Source organism: Sarcophilus harrisii, chromosome 3 (genome assembly GCF_902635505.1).
Source record: "Sarcophilus harrisii chromosome 3, mSarHar1.11, whole genome shotgun sequence".
Lineage (NCBI taxonomy): Eukaryota > Metazoa > Chordata > Mammalia > Dasyuromorphia > Dasyuridae > Sarcophilus > Sarcophilus harrisii.
Genome location: NC_045428.1, coordinates 418,487,905 through 418,510,398, shown reverse-complemented (window position 1 = coordinate 418,510,398; position 22,494 = coordinate 418,487,905). Strand labels below are relative to the sequence as shown.

Genomic DNA, 22,494 nt, shown 5'->3' with positions numbered 1-22,494 from the left:
CTTATAATCCCCACCCCATATCTCTTATCCCTTTCTCCTCTTATTTCTCTGTTGGACAAGATATATATATAGATATAGATATAGATATAGATATAGATATATAGATATAGATATAGATAGATAGATAGATAGATATAGATACATGCAACTGAGTATGAATATATATATATATATATATATATATAAATATATACATATATATTCTGAACTCTTTGAACCAGTTCTGATGAGATAGAGATTCAAACATTACCTACCAACTTCCCATTTCCTTATCCATTATATAAGCTCTTCCTTAGAAGCCTCTTTTATGTGAGAGAAATTTCCCTATTTTATCTCTCCCTTTTCCTTTCTCTCAGTGTATTCCTCTTTCTCCCCCCTACTTTTTATTTTAGAAATTATCCCCAAATATAATTGCCTTCTATGTAGATTCTTTTTGATTGATTTAATAATGATAAAATTCTTAAAATTACTTTTATTATCTTCCCAAATAGGAATGTAAATAGTTTAACTTTAATGTTTCCTTTATGATTACTCTTTTCATGTTTACTTTTTTATGCTTCTCTTGAATCTTCTATTTGAATATCACATTTTCTATTCAGCTGTGGTCATCAAGAATGCTGAAAAATCCTCTATTTCATTAAATATCTATTTTTTCCTCTGAAAGATTATACCCAGTTTTGCTGGGCAGTTTATTCTTGCACTCCAGAATATCATATTCTAAGCCTGATGCTCCTTTAGTATGGAGGCTACTAAATCTTATGTGATCCTGACTGTGGCTTTACTGTATTTGAATCATTTCTCTCTGGCTGCTTGCAGTATTTTCTTCTTGACCTGGGAGCCCTGGAATTGGCTGTAGTATTCCTGGGAGTTTTCATTTTGGAATGTCTTCCAGAAAATGATCAGCATATTCTTTCAATTTCTATTTTATCCTCTCCATTCAAGGTACCTGAACAGTTTTCTTTATAATTTCTTATAATATTATATTTAAGACCTTGTGTAAAATTGTGGCTTCAGGTAGTTCAATAATTCTTAGATTATCTTTCCTCTATCTATTTTCGAGATCAATTGTTTCTCTAATGATATTTTTCACATTTTCTTCTTTTTTATTTTATCATTTCTTTGATGTCACCTGGAATCCTTAGCTTCTGATTGCCAAATTCTAAATTTCAAGGAATTATTTTCTTTTTTGAGTTTTTGCATTACTTTTTCTATTAAGCCAATTCTGCTTTTTAGAGTTTATTTCTTTGGTGAATTTTTGTAACCTTTTTTAAACCATTAGGTCAATTATGTTTTTAAGGTGTTGTTTTCTTCAATATTTTTTGTTTCTATTTTACAAAAATGTCGATTCTCTTTTCATAATCTTCTTGCATCACTCATTTGTTTTCTCAATTTTTACTCAACCACTCATCTCTTTAATTTTTTCAGAAATTCTTTTCATGCTTGGGTTCAATCAGCATTCTTCTTTGAGGCTTTGCTTGTCATTGTTTTTACATTGTTGCCTTCTGTGTTTATACGTTGGCCTTCCCTACCACTGTAATATTTTTATGGCCAAGTTCTTTTCTGTTACCTTCTCATTTTTCTATCATATTTCTTGATTTTGAACTTCATGTTAAAGTTGAGCTCTGCTCATTTGAGGTGGAGAGGTACTGTTTTAAGATTCAGGCTTTTTTGCATTGATATTTTCACATCTAATTCTGGAGTTCTGCATGTTTTGGGATCTTCCAAGATTGTATAATTGTGAAAGAGCTGTGGTCACTGCTCTCCTGATCTGTGTTCTGGCCATTACCTAGAAATGGTTCTGCTCCCAGCAAGTGCTAGCAATCCTGTTCATTCAGGAACTATGATCACATTCCCTGTCCCCCTTGGTATAAGTATTAGTGCTTCTTTCTGCTTTTGCTACAGAGGCCCCTGTGTCCCTGTCCTCTTGTAAACTCCTTTTTGCCCAGGAAACCTAATGCAGAACTGTGTTTGGGTAATAGACTCGTCAATCAGCACCAGCAGCACCTAGTCCCTTGGAACTTCCTTCTGAGCAGTTCTTCACCCCTCTTACTCTCTTTGGGCTAAGAGCTCCAAAAACTGCTGTTGATGGCGTTGCCTTCAGTGCTGCTGACACATGTTGTCAAAGCCCTCTTTGATAATCCTGCAGTGTTCTGGGATGACCCTGACTCCAGTGTCAGACTTTTCCTGCCAATCTCCTGAGTTGTCTTAGGCTAAAATAAAAGTCTTTCTCTGACTTTTTGTTGGCTCTGCTGCACCAAAATTTGATTTGAGGAGTTATTTTAGAGTTGTTTAGAAAGGGAAGTTGGGATACTTCAAAACAATGGCTCCTCATATTATACTGTATTGGCTCATAAATTAGGATAAAATTTTAAAGCGCATAGTGGATGTCATATAGCCTACACCATTTCCTTCTATCTATTATACTGATATCTGGGTTCCTTAAGGAAAAACTTCTTTGTAGATTTAGTCCTAAGTTGCCATCTTAAATCCTTCATTTCCACAAGCAAATACAAATGATTCAGCAATAGGAGGATAAAAGTGATTTTAAAAATTTAAAGCTATTAGAGAAAGGAAGGAAGGAGGCAATAAACCTTTATTAAGTTTTAAGTTAAGAATTCCTTAAAAATATTTTTACAAATATTTTTTATCTTATCTCTACAACTCTGTAAGATAGGTGCTACTATCATTCCCATTTTATAGTTAAGGAAATTGAAGCAAACTGAGGATAATTGACTTATTTGGAGTCACACAGCTAGTTAGTGACTTAGAATAAATTTGAACTCAATATTATTGATGTTGCTGTTGTCACACTTGAAAATCAGTACTGCTATTTTCCAGCTACAAGAACCAAATTAATGTCTATTAAGAATCCCCCCAAAATCAAGGTCAAACACAAGGTCCTTATCTTCATCCAATCATCACTTCAACTTGACAGCAAGTGTCAGGAGCACTGAAGGCAACATATATATATAGTGGAAGCAGAACATCCATCTGGGCCCTGTTGTATCTACCTGCCACCAGAAGAGGGTGTATTAAATGGATTCATTACTAATTACTTATTTATCTGTCAATTACTTATTATTAGGTTTTCATTCTGAATGTGACTATTGCCAGGGTGCCAGTTTTCTTCATTTTCCAAAGAATTTAAGTCTAAAACTAGTCCTTTCATTTTCAGGTGTCCAGTCATGGCTGGTGGATTATTTTCTATTGATAAAAAATATTTTTTTGAACTTGGAACATATGATCCTGGCCTTGAAGTTTGGGGTGGTGAAAATATGGAACTTTCATTTAAGGTACTATAAAGCCTGACTCAGGTTTTAGTTATTTTTTTTTGATTTTGGAAGATTTTTACCTACTTCTGTTTTGTTGGTATTATTGAAAGTGATAATGGCTACTGGAGAACACATTTCAAAAACATATTAGGAACCCTGAACCAGGGTTAATGTTTGTGTATGGTAGGTTGGAAATTGGGAGCAATGATGACTGCTATGAGCCAATTTTAGAAAAGTCCTTTTATTTCTTATGTCTCAGTGGCTGCATCTTAAACATTAATAAAATACAGATTTTTGCCAACAAGCATAAAATATTTTGAGATGAATGTATGATACAAAATGCCATTCAGGATACTACATATAACTGCAGGCTATAAAATAAAGTTCATTTGTTTATTTATTTGCTTATGTTATTTGTCTTGAATGCCAGTTAAGGATTTTGAATTACTGATCTATTGAATGCCTAGGCGAATCTAAAAAATTGCCACTTAATACAAACCCAAAAAATAAAATTATAATAATACTCCAAAGCTATTGGTACACTAAAAATTAAACCTATAGATTTTATTGCAGCCAAAAATATATGTTTAAGAAATATATATCATCTAAATGTGGAAATATGTTTAAAAGAATTGCACATGTTTAACCTATATTGGATTGCTTGCGGTCTAGAGGAGGGGAGAGAGGAGGAGGGAGGGAGAAATAATTGGAACAAAAAGTTTTGTAAGAGTAACTGTTTAAAACTATCTTTGAATATATTTTGAAAAATCAAAAGTTATTGTTATTTTAATTTTTAAAAGAAAAAAATTATTTAAAATCACCAAAATATTTATTAAAATTATATGCTCAGGAATTTTGTTCTATAATGTATAAAATCAACACAAATTACTTTGTCATATGCTTTCAGGATATAAGTAAGTATGTCTTTATTAGGAATTTTGATTTTCTATTTCATTATGATATGATGAGAACACATTGTTTTTCAACCATTATCCTTTTCAACATGCTTATTTACTAAATAATACCATTTTATCATCACTACCCTAGGTGTGGATGTGTGGAGGAGAAATTGAAATCATTCCCTGTTCTCGAGTGGGCCACATCTTCAGGAAAGACAACCCATACTCCTTCCCTGAAAATAGGATTAAAACCATAGAGAGGAACTTGATTCGGGTGGCTGAGGTCTGGTTAGATGAATACAAAGAGCTTTTCTATGGCCATGGTTACCATCTTTTGGACCAAAGTCTGAATGTTGGAAACCTCACTCAACAAAGAGAACTCCGGAAGAAACTAGGGTGCAAAAGTTTCAAATGGTACCTAGAAAATGTCTTCCCAGACATTGAAGCTCCCATCATGAGAGCCAGCGGGGTGGTAAGTTTTAATCACAGTAAGATCACATTGCAGTATTTAAACATGGTCCAGTCCTAATTACTAAAAGGTATAGAGTATATACCAGAGAATATTGTACTTTTCATAGATGGAAGATATATCAATGATTTTCTTTCATGTAAGTTCTCCCTCTTCTTCTTTTTTTTCCCCCTGAGGCAATTGGGATTAAGTGACTTGTCCAGGGACACACAGATAGGAAGTGTTAAGTGTCTGAGGCCAGATTTGAACTCAGGTTTTCTGACTTCAGGACTGGTGCTCTGTCCACTGCTCCACCTAGCTATCCTGTTTAACTTTTTTTTTTTTAATTAAACTTTTTTAAATCTCCAATTTCCTTTTTATTTACAACTATTTGATTTTTTGTTTGCTTTTTTTCCTCCTATGGGTTTTGATTTCATAGAATTTACTTCTTTGAGGAAGTTATCCAAATTGGAACATGAGTGCAGTGATTCATGTCAGCATCTTCTCAGTATTCACCAGGAATGTGAAAGTCCCACCATTCCTCCTGGCCAATGGCATTCTTTTTTTCTAGCCAATCTCTAACCATTCCCATTCTGTAAGTGCTTCACAGTTTACAAAGAGCTTTTCTGGAAAGTAGATGGACTTCTAATCACTTTGGGAATGAATTCACTCAGCCTTTCATAATATAGGAGCTCTGAAGCCCCTCTTTCTCTCTTCTTCCCACTTGTGCCTCTTAGCCAGGTAACTGAACATCCCCAGTTCCAGAGGACTGAGCCTCCAGGAAAACTCCACCATTAACTACCATCATATCATTCCAGTCATTTGCTAGCAACAGGAAATAGAAACCCAGGTGAAGAGAGGAAACATTTGTTCCAACTCTTCCAAAGGTCTATAATATGATTTGTTCACACACATAATAGAGTGTCTAATACAAGCTTTGTAGCTGTTTTGTTATTCAAGTTGTGTCTGATTCTTTGTGACCCCATTTGGAGTTTTCTTTGCAGAGACACTAAAGTGGTTTGGTATTTCCTTCTCTAGCTCATTTTACAGATGAGGAAACTGAGGCAAACAGGATTGAGTGGCTTGTATAGGGTTACACAATAGTAAATGTCTGAGGATGGATTTGAATTCTAGGAGATGAGTCTTCTTGACTCCAGGCCCAGCACTCTATCCACTGTGCCAAAGCTGCCCAAAACTGAATAGGGTATCTATGAATAAGCCTTTGAGTTCCTCCTACAAGCCAACTGTATCAGACACTGAGAATAGAGAGGCAAAAAGAAAATAATCCTTACACTTGAAAAGATCGCATTCTAAATATGGAAGACAACAAATATCTATATAAGAATATACAAAATAAATAAGAGGCAGCTGATTGTTAAGGACTTGCAGTTTCAATCTGTTATCTGGATGCTCTGTTGTAAGAGAAAAAAATCACCATATTATAGGAAACAAAGTCAAACCCCAGCAGTTATTTCAATGATCACTTACCAAATAAAATGATGCAAAACAGCCCCAGAATCATATTATTTTCTAACAGGTGCCAAATCAGGGCTTCATGGATCATAATTATAACTTTCATATTTTCCTCACTATATACATTAATCATATAAACATGGACAATCTATGGCACCAGATTTCAAGTTTTTAAGGTTCCCCCAAGTGAAGAACTTAATATCCACTATTCAAAAATTCTAGTTTTCAGCATCCCCTGAAAGAACATTACCAGACTTTCACCACCAGAGGACACTAAAGATCTATGTTTTTCCTAAGCAAGCAGTCTAACTAGAAATGGTTCCTGAACATAAAAATCATACATCACAAAAATGAAACAATCATTCAAAAAATAGATTCTAAGTTTCTTTTTTCCCGTATACATTTCTCCCAGAAATAGCTTCTCTGGTTATTAATTGTGCTGGCTTCTCTAAGTAAAGATCGTGGCTGGGAGGAGATACATTTATATTTCTTCATTAAGCCTGATACTAATCTTCCATGGTTTTCTAAAGTAGACCTTCACCTAGAGTTATTGTTAAGTTAAAGAATTACAAGCAAAGAGATTCTACATGTCATTTCTTGTCCCCACATTCTTCTTCTTCTTGACCATCAACAAGGATGTTAAAACCAGTGAAGCCTTTTCTGTTTTTAAAGAATACAATTTTTTTTATATATACTTAAGGTAAAATAACTAGTTTTGATTGCCAATTTTGAGTATTGAAAAGGAACTGGAAAATTTGTATTCATATCAGTTCAAAATGTTAACAATTGGAAAGATTACTTACTTAGGACATCTGTTTACTAGTCCTGATTCTTCACTAAGTGAGTAGCCTTCCTTTGGGCTTCAGTTTCTTTGTCTTTAAGCTGAGAAGTTTAAACAGTATGACCAAGTTTCCTTTTGGAATTCAAAACTTTATGGTTCTGTGAAATAATGTTTATTCTGAGTTCTCATAATGTGGGATGAATAACAAGGAAGCTCTATCCTATTTACAATGGATGTGTTTGCTTGCTTTTTTTTTTTTTTTCCTTAAGACTTAATAGGTGAAAAGTGATGAGTGTTTGATTTCTTTGGACAATATTAAGATTAAATTAAGCTTCAGATTAAAACAAGAGAAACAACAAATTATTCTCATATCTTTGTCCTTCCCTTACAAATATAGAAAAAATTTGGAAAAATCATGCTGAATAATAATAATAACTACTTCCATTTCTCTAACATCATAAAAGTTTCCAAAGCTTTTTTTTTTCCTTCACAACAGTCCTGTGATTTCATTGTTCCCATTTTAAAGACAAGGGAATAGAAGCTCAAAGAAATGAAGAGAATTTACTGATAAGGAATTCAGAGATGGGGGAATTAAATTAAATTTAGCTAAAACATTAATTAAATTAAATTTAACTAGAATGTTTCCCCCTTCTTCTAATCTTAATCAAGTAAAACTATAACAGCCTGGCTTTATCAATTTATGGTTTACTAGAATACAATCCAAATCCCTTTCATCATACTGTGTTCATAATCAGATTTTTATGTATTCTTTGTATTTCATGTATTTTCCAGGAAATTAATTTGTTTATTCTCTTTGCTCTACTCACCTCTTTGATTAATCAATAGGTTCAATTTAGATCAACTTACTATTACTTCTCCAAATTTCACAAGTTAACCAGTTTATAGAAAGGCCTCAATAATGTCTCTGTCTCCTGGGAGATTTAGACATATTCCAAGTCTGCTCATCTAAAGGCTAAATACAAGAATGGTCAAAGAATTATAGTGTCAGAAGGGACTCGAGCAGTTATTTCATCAAATCTCCTCATCTTACAAATAAGGCAGTTGAAAAAGGAAAAATTAATTCCCCAAAGCTCAGACAGATAACTACTGGAAATGCCAGCACTAGTACCCAGTTCTACAGTTTCCTTACCCAGGACACTTTGTACTATCCCTGTATTTCTCAAACTTTTTCCCTTAGGACTTCTTTAGGCTCTTAAAAATTACTGGAGACCTTCCTAAGAGTTTTTGTTTGTGTTGATTATATTTATAAATATTTATTTCATTAAAAATTAAAACTCACCCAACTTTAAAATGTATTAATTCATTTTTTAAAAAAATAATAAGCTTGTTATATGTTAACACAAATAAGGTTTTTCAATGAAAAATAATTATATTTTCCAAAACAAAGAAAAAACAGTGAGAAAATGGAATTATTTTTCATATTTCTGCAAATCTTTTCTATCTGGCTTAATAGAAAACAGTTGGATTTTCATATTTGCTTCTGTATTCAATCTGTCATGATATGTTGTTTTGGTTGAAGTATATGACAAAAATCCACCCTCACATAGATATATAGTTGGAAAAGAAAGGAGCATTTTAATAGGAAAATAAAATCTTAGTATTATTCTGAAAATAGTTTTTGACCATGCAGATTTTCTAAAAGGATCTCAGTGACCCCTAGGATCCATGAACTACACTCCAAAAATGTCACATTATACTATAATATACTTCCTCTCTACACAAAGCACATTAGATAGACTGCTGAACTTATACTCACAAGTCCTATCAAATTTCATACCAGCTCTCCAACTTTGGGCAAGTCACTTAACCTTTCAGAAACAATCCTATTTGTAATGGGTCAAGATTACTCCCTGAGTTTTCCAAAGAGTTAATTGAGAATAACTAGACTTCCTTAAGAAATTGCAATCCTGACTAAGGACTCAGTCATTAAGAGAATAAGCTCCAGAATAGAGTCATCCCAATATGTTCAAGGTTGCAGGTGAAGAAATGGAATAATCCAGAAAATAAGCTGAACAGAGTCCATCAACTCTAGACTCCTCAATTTATAGATGAAGAAACAGAGACTGAAAGAAATCAACTAACTCATCCAACTAGTTAAATGAAGCAGGATTTGAAGTCAGGTCTTTTCATCTCCATGTCCAGCTCATTACCTAGCTGTGAACAAGGAATAGTGAAAAGGAAAGCAAATAGAATCTGGTATAAGAAGAATATATTAGGTCAAGGTTTGGGATATAATAGCCCAGGCTACATTGAAAAGAGGATCATTGATGGTCATATAAAGGAGTTCTTTAAGCTTGGTATTCATAGCATTAATACTATATGATCATTTTTCCTAATAGCTGACATCTTTTCTACCTCAAAATAGCACAATAAATTAAGCACTAAATTAGGTGTATAAGAGGACCATCATCTTAGAGTTGCAAGCTGACCTGCAAAAATGCTAAGCCAACTTAAGAAAATTAACCTCCAAATAAACCAGTCTGAGTCCAAAAAAATTGTACAATATAGGGAAGTTATCAGTAGGGGCAAAGATCTTACTCAAACATATCTGATTGGTTCCTCACCAATGGTGCCAGGAAAGTAGGAAGTAGGAAAGTAAAATTCTTAGGAATTCTACTACTTAAGGTTTCAGATATAACATTATATAACAATAAATGAGTGGGGATGAAGTGACCATCAAAAATAGGAATGTAATCATAATAAATTTATGTACTCAATAAATATTTACTAAGTACCTAATATGTTTTAAGTACTATGTTAAGCACAGAGGATGCAAAAGAAGGCAAAAGACAGTTCCTACTCTCTTTGAGAAGTAATTAAGTAGTTAATGAAATAATTAAGACTCAGATTAGGTTAACTGACTTGTCCAAACTCATATAGCATTGCTTGCATTCCAATTCTAAATCCAAGACTTTTTGTACTATATCATCACTCCCTTCCTCCCCCTCCCCCACTTCAGAAATGATCATGAGTAACCCAAATTTATAAAGCACTTTAGGGTTTGCAAAGTGCTTTACAAATGCTGTTTTATTTCATTCTCACAACAATTCCATGGTGTAGACAGGCAAGAAGTATTTATTAAGCATCTATTTTGTGTCCGATGCTGGGCTAAGAAAAGAAACCCAAAAGACATTCCCTGTCCTAGAGGAGTTGACAGTCTAAAGAGAGAGACAACAGCTATGCACAAAAAAGGTAAGTCCTAGAATTAAGAAATATTGGGAAAAGCTTCCCATAGAATGAGCTAGAATTTTAGTGGGGAATTGAGGGAAGGTAGAAAGCACAGATGAGGAGAAAAAGCAAGGTATGGCAGACAGCTACTGAATATGCTGAGAGCCAAATGGTGCTTTGTTTGGGGTACAACTAGAAGACCAGATATATAAAGGTGATGGAGGTATAAGGAAAGATACAAGAGTGATGTGGTATAAAGCACCTGGAAGGCATGGGGAAAACTTGATTTTGAAAGGTTATAAGCGTCAGAGGATTTGATCCTGGTTACTCAGTAAGTCAGACCACTTTAGGAAAATCACTTTGGCAGCTGAATGGAGAATAGGTTGGAGTGGGAAGAAGCTTGTGGCAGGCTGAACAGTCTTCAACCCGAGGAGATGAGGACGTATATCAGGGTGGTGGCAGGATCAAGAGACGGAAAAGAATATGAGAAATATGTTTCAAAGGTGAAATTTCCTTAGCAATTTCCCTTCCACATGAGGAGTGAGAGATAATTAAGAGTCAAAGATAATACCTAGGTTGAAAAATTCATTTCCCATTCTGTCTTTTGCTTATGTTCTCTTCCACATCTCAGGCAAGAGTTAATTAAAAGCTTTGGAAAAAAGTTTGAAGGCTCTGAGACCAAATCATCAAGTTAAAGTTGACAGATTGCAGCTGTGTTTTGGTTAGATTATATTACGTCTCTGCTCAGTCAAAACATATAGCACTAAACAATTCACTTAGCTACCTGTTAGCCTCCTTACCAGGTTATGCTCCAGTTGTTATCTATGTGGCTCTCCCATGTCTATACTCTAGTCTGGTTTGATTTTTCCAAATTCACAGTTAAGTTTTGTTTTTCAGATAATTAACGAAGCCTTGGGAAAATGCATTTCTCTTGAGAACACCACAGCTGTTCTGGAAGAGTGTGATGGTGGTAGCAAGGTATGTTGTAATGGGGTTTTCTACAATGCTTACTGAAACTGATGGGTTAAGATTATGGTCCTTCCCTCATTTCAAGAAATGAATCATTAGCCTTCTATACACCAAAGGAACTATGTGTATACAGACACAGCAAGCCTGTGACCAATGTCAAAAGGTTATAGTCATTTTGATCACATTTCTAGGTCCTAAGTGGGCTCTCAGCATCTGAGAAAATACCACGTCCCAGTCACTGACATAGAAGGTGAGTGGTTCAGAGGAACTGGAGAGAGTTCTGAATCCCCTCCATGCCCTTGCCTAAGAAACATTAAGGAAATCCTAGACTCTGAGTCATGGTGGGGATCCCCTACTATAAACTTTACCAAATGAATGGTAGGTTGGAGAAAGGTCAAGCACTCTCTTGATTCTGAGTGATAACTTTGAATGACCTCTTTTCCCTCTCCCCAATACAGTCTGCTAGGGCAGCCAATAAAAATTCTGCTTTATGTTACCAATTAAACAGAATGAACAGCTGACTGCGATTAGACTAGAGTCAGACTTGACCCACAAGTAGAAAGGGGAAGAAGGAACAAGGGTGAAATGAGGACTTTAGGTTTTTTTGACTCCAACAATATGAAAATAATTTCCCAATACAAGATTTCTAGACCAATTATTTCTATTTTCAATATAGCTCTTTTCAGATTTTTATCTAGAAAGAGTGCCTTAGATTTTCAGGATTGTTACCTATGCCCAGAACAGAGACTAAGATGGAATGATTGGAGATTTCTCCATACCACTGAAGGACCTGACAACTAAGAGAAACCAGTTCAACACCAAATTAGCAAAATAAACTAGTTAAAATAAGATACTGCCAGATGGTTAGGATGAGCTACTTTCTTATCTCTTTCTGGTATCCCAAAGGAATTCTGACTCCTTTGACTCCCCATCCTACCTCATTCACCTGAGGGTGCAGTTTGAACCATTTGCTCTGGGTTTATGGCACTTGCTCTGTGATGAAAAATTCCTCTGTAAGGCTAAACCTATTCTCATTTCTAAAATGAAGATCTTTACCTGGCTACAAATTACTCTTCACAGAATCTGGAAAAGAAAGGCCTTGGGTTGTAATCTTTCTGCTCTAATTGGAGTCTTCTTGCAATCTGGGGGAAGTTGTTCCTGGAATTTGGTATTTGAGGGAGGAAGTAGAGAGGGAATGGCTTGGAAGGGTGATCTGAGAAGGGGACAGAAGGGATAAGAAACTAGAGCAATCAGTTTACAAGTAACTTGCTTATCAAAGTAAAGGAGGAAGTTTTTTGTAATCATGATTGACTCAATGCCACTCTTGATGAACTAACCCATTTTCTATATTCCAGCAGCAACAAAATCAAGCGTATGATGGTCATGGAAATCCCATGAATATGTTGAACTCACATCATCCAAAATTCCCTTTATTTCTGTCCACGCAACTCAGAACAATGCCCTTTTACCATTAACTAGAGTCTTACTAGATAGTTCCTCTTCTTGCTCACATCACAAAACCTATTGAGATAGCTCCCTGAATGAAATTCTTTGAAGCATACAGAAGAGAAAATAAAGCTTTGGCAGCAGCTGGCCACTGACTTATTTTAGAGTCATGGGTTGCTAGAGCTGGAGCAGTTGGAGTCTATAACATGTAAATACATCCCTTCCTAGCCATGCAAATTAACACAAGTCAGGATCCTAGTAATTTGGACAGGCAGGTGGCAGGTAAAACTTATAATCAGAATTGAAAAGATGAGCTTCTAGCCCAGGACTATATTTCTTTAAACTGGTACTGTTCCCTAACACATACTATATAGGTAATGGAATACTTGGTTGAGATAGAGAGACTGGGGAAGAATCCAGACTTGGAAATTTCATAGATGGTATAAACATTTAATAGGACTTGCCTTTACAGTACCAAGCTGCAAATAGGAACTAGTTGCATGAATGGGTAGGGGAACAAAACAAACTTTCTAGTGATGGTGATTGTTGCTGATGATATTCCACTAATTATTTCCACAGTCTCAAAACTTCAACTACACTTGGTTAAAACTTATTAAACAGGGAGACAGGTGCTTAGGGCCTGTCCCTGTTGTAGGAGACCTGAGCCTGTACCCTTGTGATAATAGAAACAAAAGGCTGAAATGGTTACATAAATTGATAGGAGTCCTTCATCCCGAACAGGTAAGTAGAATTATTATGCCTATTTTTTAAAAAGCTAGTTCAGCTTTCAATAAAATCAAATATAGAATACTATTGTAAGCTTCCTAAATCATGTGGTTTACATTCATTTGTTATAATGGAAGTTTTGTAAAGATTCATGGAGAGAGGCAAATATATACATTTTTAATGGTTGCCTTAGTCCTTCTCCCCCTCCCTTTTACTTCTCCAGAGAAAACCCATTATTCCAGCTGCAGTCAGGTTCCATCAGTCACGCTGCTGTCATCATCTTTGTTTCCAAGAGCTGTTTCTCTTAGTTAATAACAATACTGATATTGAGGCTTATAGACTGGAATGAAGGCCTCACCTCTTCTGAGATGATCTCTTAGGTAGTGTTTGGATAAACTAAGACCCTCAGGAGCCTGCTGTATACTAAACTGGGAACTAAGTGGGGTTGGCTAATCTCTGCTCTCATAACCCTTGCTATCCTTATTCTTATATAGATGTCCTCTGGTATCTAGGGCTCTCATGCTCTCTCCTACCTTTCTCTTACTGAGAAGTATTACATGTATACATCCACATAAAATAAATAACTGGTCAGGTTCCACAATTTACTTCTTCTAGGAGCAATTGCATTGTAACAAGAGACAAAGTTATGAATCAAAGAAATGATACTTAGTGATGGAATTTCAAGACTTTTACTTGAGAGGAGGTGAGGGGTATAAAGGAAAGATGATGTTTCTTAAATCACATTTGTAGGCAGTCATCTCTTTCCCTGTGGATAAGGCCTTCCTGAAGATAGAGAAGTACAGGACCAGCTCTAGAAAAAAACTTGTGCATTGGAAAAATTTGTCTTTGGTACTCACCCACTCTTTTCAATGCCTTTGCCAAGCAGTCATTCTATTAACAAAATCTTCCAGCTGTCTACTGTGATGTCATAATATAGCTGGGCAAATCTATTCCTGATTTTCTCTTATTTCAAAAATCATCTTATGTAGAATTTGAGAAATATATGGTACTTTAAGGATCATCTAATTCAATTCTCTCATTTTACAGGTGAAAAACTGAGGCTCAAAGAGACTGAGTACCTAGTTAATCAATTAGATAACTAGTTAATGGCAAAATCAGAACTAGAATCTAGGTATTCTGACTTCTAATTCTGTGTTCTCTGTACTGTATCATACCATCTTCCATAAAATTTGGGATTATTTTGTTTAGGTAGTTCATTATTAGGTATTATTTCATGTAGTTTGTCCATTAACATCCTTCTTACCTAAAACTAACAAGGACTGTAAGGAAACAGAATACAGAACAAAAGTAGAGGATGAGGGTTAAAATAATAAAAGGTATGGAATATCATACAAGGGAAGCTAGGGAAGTTAGGAAGTAGTCTTCTCCTCACTTAAGACTCTGCTCTATGTGAGGGTGACAAAAAGTACTACTGAGTTAATCAGACAAATGAAACCCTGCTAATATATAAGCTGAGCCATCTTAGCTAATAGGATGTTAGAAAAATTGTATGTACTTGAAATTGTTTGTTTCATAGAGGCTTAAAAATGTACCTCTCACTAGAAGGCTTGCAAAAATATTTACAAGTGGCAAGGATTTCAGGTATCATGGCAGAACAGCAGTAAAAGATATTTGGAAATACACTGAACTTTTGGCAGCCCAAAAGAAATAGGATACATGATTTAGGATACCTTCAAATAGGAATGAACATTCTAAGGCATTTACCTTTTTCAAAACCTTCTTTTGCTCAAGCACAGATTTTATGCTTTCAAATCTTTGTTCCAAGTTCACTGATGAAAGAAAGGAGACTACCTAATACAAATGTTCTTAATATGGGGTCACTGGATCCCCCTAAAATCTATGGATAGATTTCAGGAGGTCTGAGATCTTGTATGGAAAAAAAAATTACAACTCTTTTCACCATAAGTGGATTTCCTTTGTAATTTTATACATTTTATTTTCTGCATTTAAAATCTGAAAAGGAGTTCACAGTTTTTATCAGAACACCAGAAGTCCATGACAGAAAAAGAGGCTAAGAACCACCGATTTAATGGAAAGAGGACAAGAACAAGTATAGTTCAAGTATCTAGCTATGTGACCTTGAAAAAGTCCTTGATCAGAAAACTGTGGTCAAGAAACATACAACAAGAAAAGGCTAGAAATCCACTAAAATGTTTAAAAAGCCTCACAGATTACCCAATATAGCAAAGAGGTAGGGCAAATGATCAGTTTTCCATAAGAGTTGTCTATGAGAGCTACGAGAAAGAATTATAAGATACTAATGATCTCGCTTTCATCATGTATATAATGCAAAGGAAATTTTGCAATTACCTTTAGACATGCAAATATTCTTGCTTTTGCCCTGTACCAAATAACAGATATTTTGCACAAAGTGTAAATAAATCTCTTCTCTGGAGAAGGAGGTAAAAAAGATGGATGATGTCTTTCCCTTCTTTAAGTAAACTGAAAAAATGAAAGGCTCCTGGAAAAATAAAGGAAATGCTTCAATGTAAAGCAAAGATGATAAAAGGAGCTAAAGAAGCAGAAAGAAATTTTTATTTGTGTCAGGAGGTTAAGGGCGGAATAATGTGATGTGAAGAAATGGGGAGAAAGGCTACAGAATGCTTGGAACTAAATACTAGGTATCAAGTTTTTCCAAGAGGAAGAAATTAGACACTTTGAAACAGCTTCTTATAGTCCAAAGAATAATGTGGATTCACAGGAGCCATAAAAAAGGGATAATCTTTTATTGGTCAAAGCAAAAAGCAATAATAGTTTTGAATAGTAACTCCCTTCCGAGGATATAAAATTATATACTGGTTAATCTGACCAAAAATATTGAGAGATCTACTGTATTTGGGCAATGTATCCAGAATATGACTGAGAACCTCCCAAGACTTGTCAAAACTGACAACCACTACCCACTTCTGGTGATTCATGTGGGGATGAATGATAATTCCAGAAGGCACCAAGAATTATTCTGAGCATGAAACGGAGTATTTTAGAAGTATAGATGGCATTTTCATCATTGCTTCCAATTAAAATAAGGGGCTTCATAAGAGAAAGGTAGAAAGTAAGAAGTGAAAAGTTGTGTAAGCTGATGAGTGAAATATTTCTGGATTAAAGCTTAAAATATAGGAATGCTTAATTCTTGACCAGAGGTGAAATTTAATTAACAGAGGTCTTGTGAATCTGAAGTCTTCAAACTAAAAAAGGAAAGGAAAAAAAAAAGTGCTCACATATATTTTCCAAGTTAAATGTCACAACGAGCAGCAGGTAGAATATAGAATTTGGAAGAATAATATCAGTGAATAGAACAACTAATTTGCAGGAGACAATATCAAACAAGACAGCCAGTAATAAAATCTATAGCTAGTAATGAAACCCCTGACCTGTAATGTCTCTTTGCCAATAAATTTAATTGTATAATATTTTAAGGTGAACTAGAGATCCCTAATGCAAGGAAATAAATTCAATGTCTTAGGGTTTTGAGTGTTGGTATAGGAGTCAAGATTGGAATACTGCTATGGAAGAATATTCTCCATTAGATAGGAATAGAATAAATAAAGGATGTCATAGATATTCATCACTACATCCTTAAAAATATACAATCACATGGTCAAATCCAGGAACTAGAGCAATATGGTAAGTATAGCCAACAATATTTATGTGAAAGGCAAAGGAGGGGGGGAAAATGAAAAAAAAAAGAAGGGAAGGAAAGTGAAAAGAAAAGAAAAACGAAAGTGATACTGTCATGTAAGTATATTCTAGACCATCCGGAGAGAGGGTAGAAATAAATGAAGAATTTGGGGAACAGAACTCAATCCTAACATGGATCCTGTGATTTTTTTAAAGTTATGTTTGGGGGAAGAGGAAGATGAAAGGAAGAATATCAATCAATCAGCAGACATTTATTAATCACTCACGATTTACCAGACTCTAGGCTAAGTATGTGATTAGTGCTAAAGAGAAATAAGATGATTTATACTGGAAAATTGAAAGAAGATAGAATTATTTAACTCATTTTATTTCTCTTTGCCAAAAGGAATGATCTTTGGTTGGGAAGGGATAGAACAATAACAAAAAAGGCTAATAGGCAGGTGAAATCCAAGTAACAAGAAAACAAATAGCTATCTTCAGTGAATTAAAACTACATAGCTCATAGAAGTCACATCTAAGATTGGCAGATGGGATTGCTGAACCACTGTCTAAAAGAGCATAGAGTACATGAGAGGTGCTATAGGACAAAAAATTAGATAAATTCCTAGTTTTCAAAAAAGGGGCTAGGTCAGAGTTTTCACAATACAAGTTGGTAAACTTAACTTCAAATACTGGCAAAATTCTCAAACGTTATTAAAAGGATGGTTTGTGCATATTTAGAAATGGAATTGGTGGTCATCAGGATAGTTTCATCAAAAACAGTTCATTTCAAATTAACCTCTTTTGCTTTTATGACATAATTGATAGACTTATGGATTGAGAATTTTTTTAGACAGTTCCCAATCTTTTTGAATCTGAGGATCCTTTTTTATTAAAAAAAAAATTTCCCCCAAAGCCTACCTGATGGTAGCATAAATGTTTCGATAAGGTTCTATATCTTGGCACCTTACTTTCTTCTTCCTTTTACTTTTATATTATGCCATTAATAAAAATACAATCTATTCATGGTCTGGAATAGAATTCCAAAAAATATCCTTCTTCCTCTAAAATATAAGGCTATGAGATGACTATATACATCAGGACTATAACTACCAATTTTGGTGCCTGGGGTAAGCAACACTAATAGATCTTTATGGCATCTTTTGAATTCATTAAGTAAAGTTAACAAAAGTATCTAGAACTTGAATAGGAACATCAATTAGTTTCTATCCTGGTTCACAGGTTAATGTTATTAATAATGTGCATAGTTTAGTAGCTTCTTATTTTAACTAATTGTTTTTCCTAGCTAGGTACTTGGCTTCTAGTCAGTAAGCAAATGTTTCTAATTCCTGAAAAAGTACATGTGTTAAATGTTTGTGTCCTCTAAATTTAAAAAACCTGAGACAAAATTCTCTTACCCTACCCTAGTCATTGCTCTGAGAGTATGTATAATGTGGCACTCCGACATATAAAGAAGGGCTCCCTTCGACTCTCTCTCCCTTCCTCCCTCCCTTTTTTCCTCATTTCCTCTCTTCTTCCTTCCCCTCTTCCTTTCTCCTTTCCTCTCCCTCCCTTTCTTCCTCCTTTTCCCTTCTTTCCTTCCACCCCTCCCTTCCCCCCTCTAACTTCCTTAGAAAAACTTGGAAACATTTTTTTTTAATTCTGTCCACATGACATTTAAAATTTTTAAAACTCAAACAATTTTCTGTACATTTGGCAAATGCCTTTTGATCATCTTATTTCTACTTAAAATACATCTATAATAATAGCACACTAAAGGGTCATCATTATATAAGAATTAGTAGTTTCCCTCTCCCTAACATGAAGATCAAATCAAGGAAACAAATTTGAAGACTGAAAACCCCAAGCCAAATTCCAACAAAACAAACCAGTAACTAGAACAGAGTGAGGTTTTGATAGCTGACACAGTAAAGTTGAACTGAATAACAAAGCAAACAATCCCTCAAAAACTCAGTGATAGTATGACTTCACCCAGTGACATGTGACCTTTAGTAAGCCGTGTAATCCTAAAAGCTAGGGCATGAGCAGCAGCTCCCTCCACTATCTTTTCACACTACAAGGAAAGGAGTCATAACCTTGGTACATTGTTTGTAAAAGGTCATTGACCCCGGTGAAGTTTCTGTTAGGTACTTTCAAAAATATACCTACAAAGAGCCTGTTACAATTTCACTCTGCCTCCAGTGACTTACTGTGAAAAAAGTGACATTTTGGGAGAGGTCATAGCTTCTTCTCTAAAGGATAATAAAAATGTCCTCTAATCCCATGAAAAGTCAAGAGTAAATGATGGCAAATTGTTATGGAAGGTGGACAGTCACTAATTCCTGTCCAGATTGTGTTCCAAAAGATCCTATTGATATGGGATATTTTAGACCCCAGACAACACTTCTTTATAAAAAAAAAGACAATGCTATAAATGATGGTTATGATGATAGGATCATTGATTTAGAACAGGAGGAGATCACAGAGATAATGAGGTCCAGCCTCCTCTTTTTATAGATGTGGAAGCAGATGCAGTGCTTTTTTTTTTGATTCAACCAAGTTGTACAGTTGGGAAGTATCTAAGGCAGGATGTGAAGTCTTCCCTCTTCCAAATAATACATTATATCATGCTGCCATTCTCTACCATATTGCCTCTATTTCCAAACAAGCCCACAAAGGCCCATCTTAACACATGATTATCCTAAAGTATAATTCTATTGCACCTGTTCTTAATGACCATTTAGAACTGTGTTTCTAATAGAATGATTTTCCCTAAGTTGCAAATAAGAAAGCCAAAAACAAAATTGTTTTCATTAGGAATTTTTTCTCCTTTAATTCCAAAGAGGAATGCCCAAAACACAATTGTTTTCATTGGCATTTAGAGGCAAGGCTTTATCAGGCTATAAGATCCTAAGCATTTTAAACTTAATAACTCCATCATATGGTATAAAAGAAGGCACCATTGTAAGGCAGCAAAAAGAAGTCATCTCTGTCCATCACTGGGTTGTTTTGAATTATGAATCAAAAGCTGAAGTTATCTCCACAAAAGTCATTGGAACACTATGCTCAGCTTTCCTTCTCATCCTGAAAATGGGCTTGGATTATGCACAAATTGAGTGTTGGTAAAGTGAGAAATTCTTAGACAATCAGTTCTTAAATATCAACACGTGGGACATCCCATTGGATCGTCCATGAGGATTTTGTTTTTTATCATAGACTAATTTCCTCACACACCAATTAATACATTCCCACACCGCTTCTTTCCTATCCATCCCAATGCCAGCCAGTGTATATACTCAGATAATGAAAATTAATTATATTACTTATCTGTAAAAGACATAATTAAGGAGGTAAATTTGAATAAAATATTACAGATTATTTCAAAACCAAATAAGAGCACCTTTAGATTCCATTTGTAATTGTTGTGGAAAATTGAGAGAAAATTATAATCTGAAAAGCACAAATCCAAAGGCAAGGATTGGGTAGATTATTTACTATATTTAAGGAGAGATTTCACTAGATATTAAATGATAATATAAATCTCTGCCCTATCAGATCTATTTTATGAGGATGACATGTAGATTGTGATACAAATTTACTATTTCAAATACTTATTGGACCATAGAATAGACTTGAAGAAACTTCAGACACCATTTAGTCCAGTTCCTTTGTTTTACAGATGTGGACAGAACCTGAGGCCCAAAAGGGTAAGGGATTTGTAAGATCACCTAGGTAGTGCCAGAGATGAGATTTGAACCCAGGTCTTCTGAATCTACAACTATAGCACCTTCCATTATACCATGCTTTTAAAAAATTAATATTTTAGCATTTTATAAATAGAATCCTAATGCATGGATTTAATTTGCAAATTAACAGCTTCTCTTTTGTTGTCAACTACTAATGGATCTTGCCATATTTTCTATGTAGGGGATCTCATTTATGATAATTTTTTTGAAGAAGCTATCATTCACACCAACAAAAAAATCACTTTTCTCATTTAACATGACAAAGGTGAGTTAGCTTAGATCCAAGATAAAGAGAAATTACAGTTTTTTACAAATTTAGCATGTGAATAATTTATAGGGGAAATATTTAGGAATGATAAAATCATTATTTGTTGTTTTCATTGTTCTAGTTACATGTAAATGTTCACAGCTGAACTGAGTTCAGTGACTCATTCATATATCCTTTTTTCTCTTTAGATGGATCATCTTATTCTTGAACACTGGAAGCAGCTAAGGTGCTTGGAGGCAAACCTTTCTGGAAAGACCCTAAAGGCAACTGTTTGTGATTCCATGAATCCATATCAGAAATGGAAATTTGAAAAATACTATGTAGGCTGAGGAGGGATATAATCAGAGCCAAATCATGAAGTTCCCATCTAGTGAAGATCACTAGACACTAGATACTAGACAATAATGTCACATTATACAGTGGTGATTTCAACACTAATGACATTTGAGAAAGTCTAAGCTACATCAAGATGGTATCATGTGACTTAATGGTAACTCAGGGGACTGTTTTCCAACTTTGAACCAGAGCCCTTCTTAAATATTTCACAACACTGAATATGCCTTTCTCACTCAATCTTGCTACAATTTCATCATCTGCCTCCTACAGACTTTCTCCAGAAGACTGTTACATGATTAGATTTGACTAGAATTGACTGTGGAGGAAATCCATGGTTCTGTGAGAAATTATTTCGTGATCCTGGTAGTACTGTAAGGGCCTTTGATGATAACCAAAGATTATTAATATTAGCCTACTCTTCACTTCTGACTGCCTTTCTTATCTCAAACAAAAATTGGTTTTTCACCTGAGTTTCTCTGGCTAGGATGACTTCAGATGTTTATGTCAATCTGAGATACTTTAAGAGTGGCTTTGTGTGAAAGCAAGTGGACTGGTTAGCTTTGCATGATCCTTTCTTAGACTATGATACTATTGGCAAAGAAGGGATCTTCAAATGTTTAACCAATCTCCTACTCCTCTTTGTCCTTCAAATTTCACTTGGATATGTGTGGCCATGATCACAGCTCTTTTGCCTAATATGGATTTAAAAGAATTGAAACTTAAAAGAACTAAAGATCTCATAATAAGAATTAAAAAGAACATTTAGAAGATCCAGGACTATGATTCCATGTTGGATTATAATATATTTTAGAAATAAGAATTTCAGGCATAAAATCAAAATAAATTATGGGATTATGGTAAGGAATGGGAACAGACCTGAAATAAAGGAAAAAAGAAAATATAACTCTAAAAGGGAAAGGTTCTTTTACCAAAAATAAAAATAAAACTGCTCCCCAAAATCTTGAAAAATCCTCTCAGGTTGGAAATTCAATATGACTCACAAAAACACAGAAGGGTGAGGAATAATGGACTCTTTAAAATCCATAATGCATATGGAGTACAGGGAATAAGAAAGAAAAGAATGTTTTAATCATCACTCAGGAAGCAGATAAAGAAAATTCAAGAGTCTATGGGTTATGGGAGAAAAATACTTGCTTAGGAGATATTGATAAAGCTAATAACAAGTGAAATACTTATTGGTTCAAAATTGAGCTTCTGAACTTCTCAGGTAGTCCTGGATTTTGTATGGATTACCAAAAAAGTACTACTGTACTTTTGATGCAAAATCAAAATCTACAAGAA

General features: G+C 34.7%; 1 protein-coding gene across 1 annotated transcript in view; it reads left to right on the top strand.

Annotated features, from left to right (window-relative positions):
* The window catches only part of GALNT5 (polypeptide N-acetylgalactosaminyltransferase 5), a 59,032-nt gene extending 37,834 nt beyond the window's left edge, over positions 1 to 21,198 (top strand). Inside the window, exons 6-10 of the mRNA XM_003763883.2 lie at positions 3,176 to 3,293; positions 4,320 to 4,643; positions 10,960 to 11,040; positions 13,057 to 13,218; positions 21,045 to 21,198. Of these exons, the coding sequence (XP_003763931.1) occupies positions 3,176 to 3,293; positions 4,320 to 4,643; positions 10,960 to 11,040; positions 13,057 to 13,218; positions 21,045 to 21,185 (826 nt within the window). The 3' untranslated portion in view covers positions 21,186 to 21,198. The remainder of the gene's footprint in view (positions 1 to 3,175; positions 3,294 to 4,319; positions 4,644 to 10,959; positions 11,041 to 13,056; positions 13,219 to 21,044) is intronic.
* The last annotated feature ends 1,296 nt before the right edge of the window (positions 21,199 to 22,494 follow it).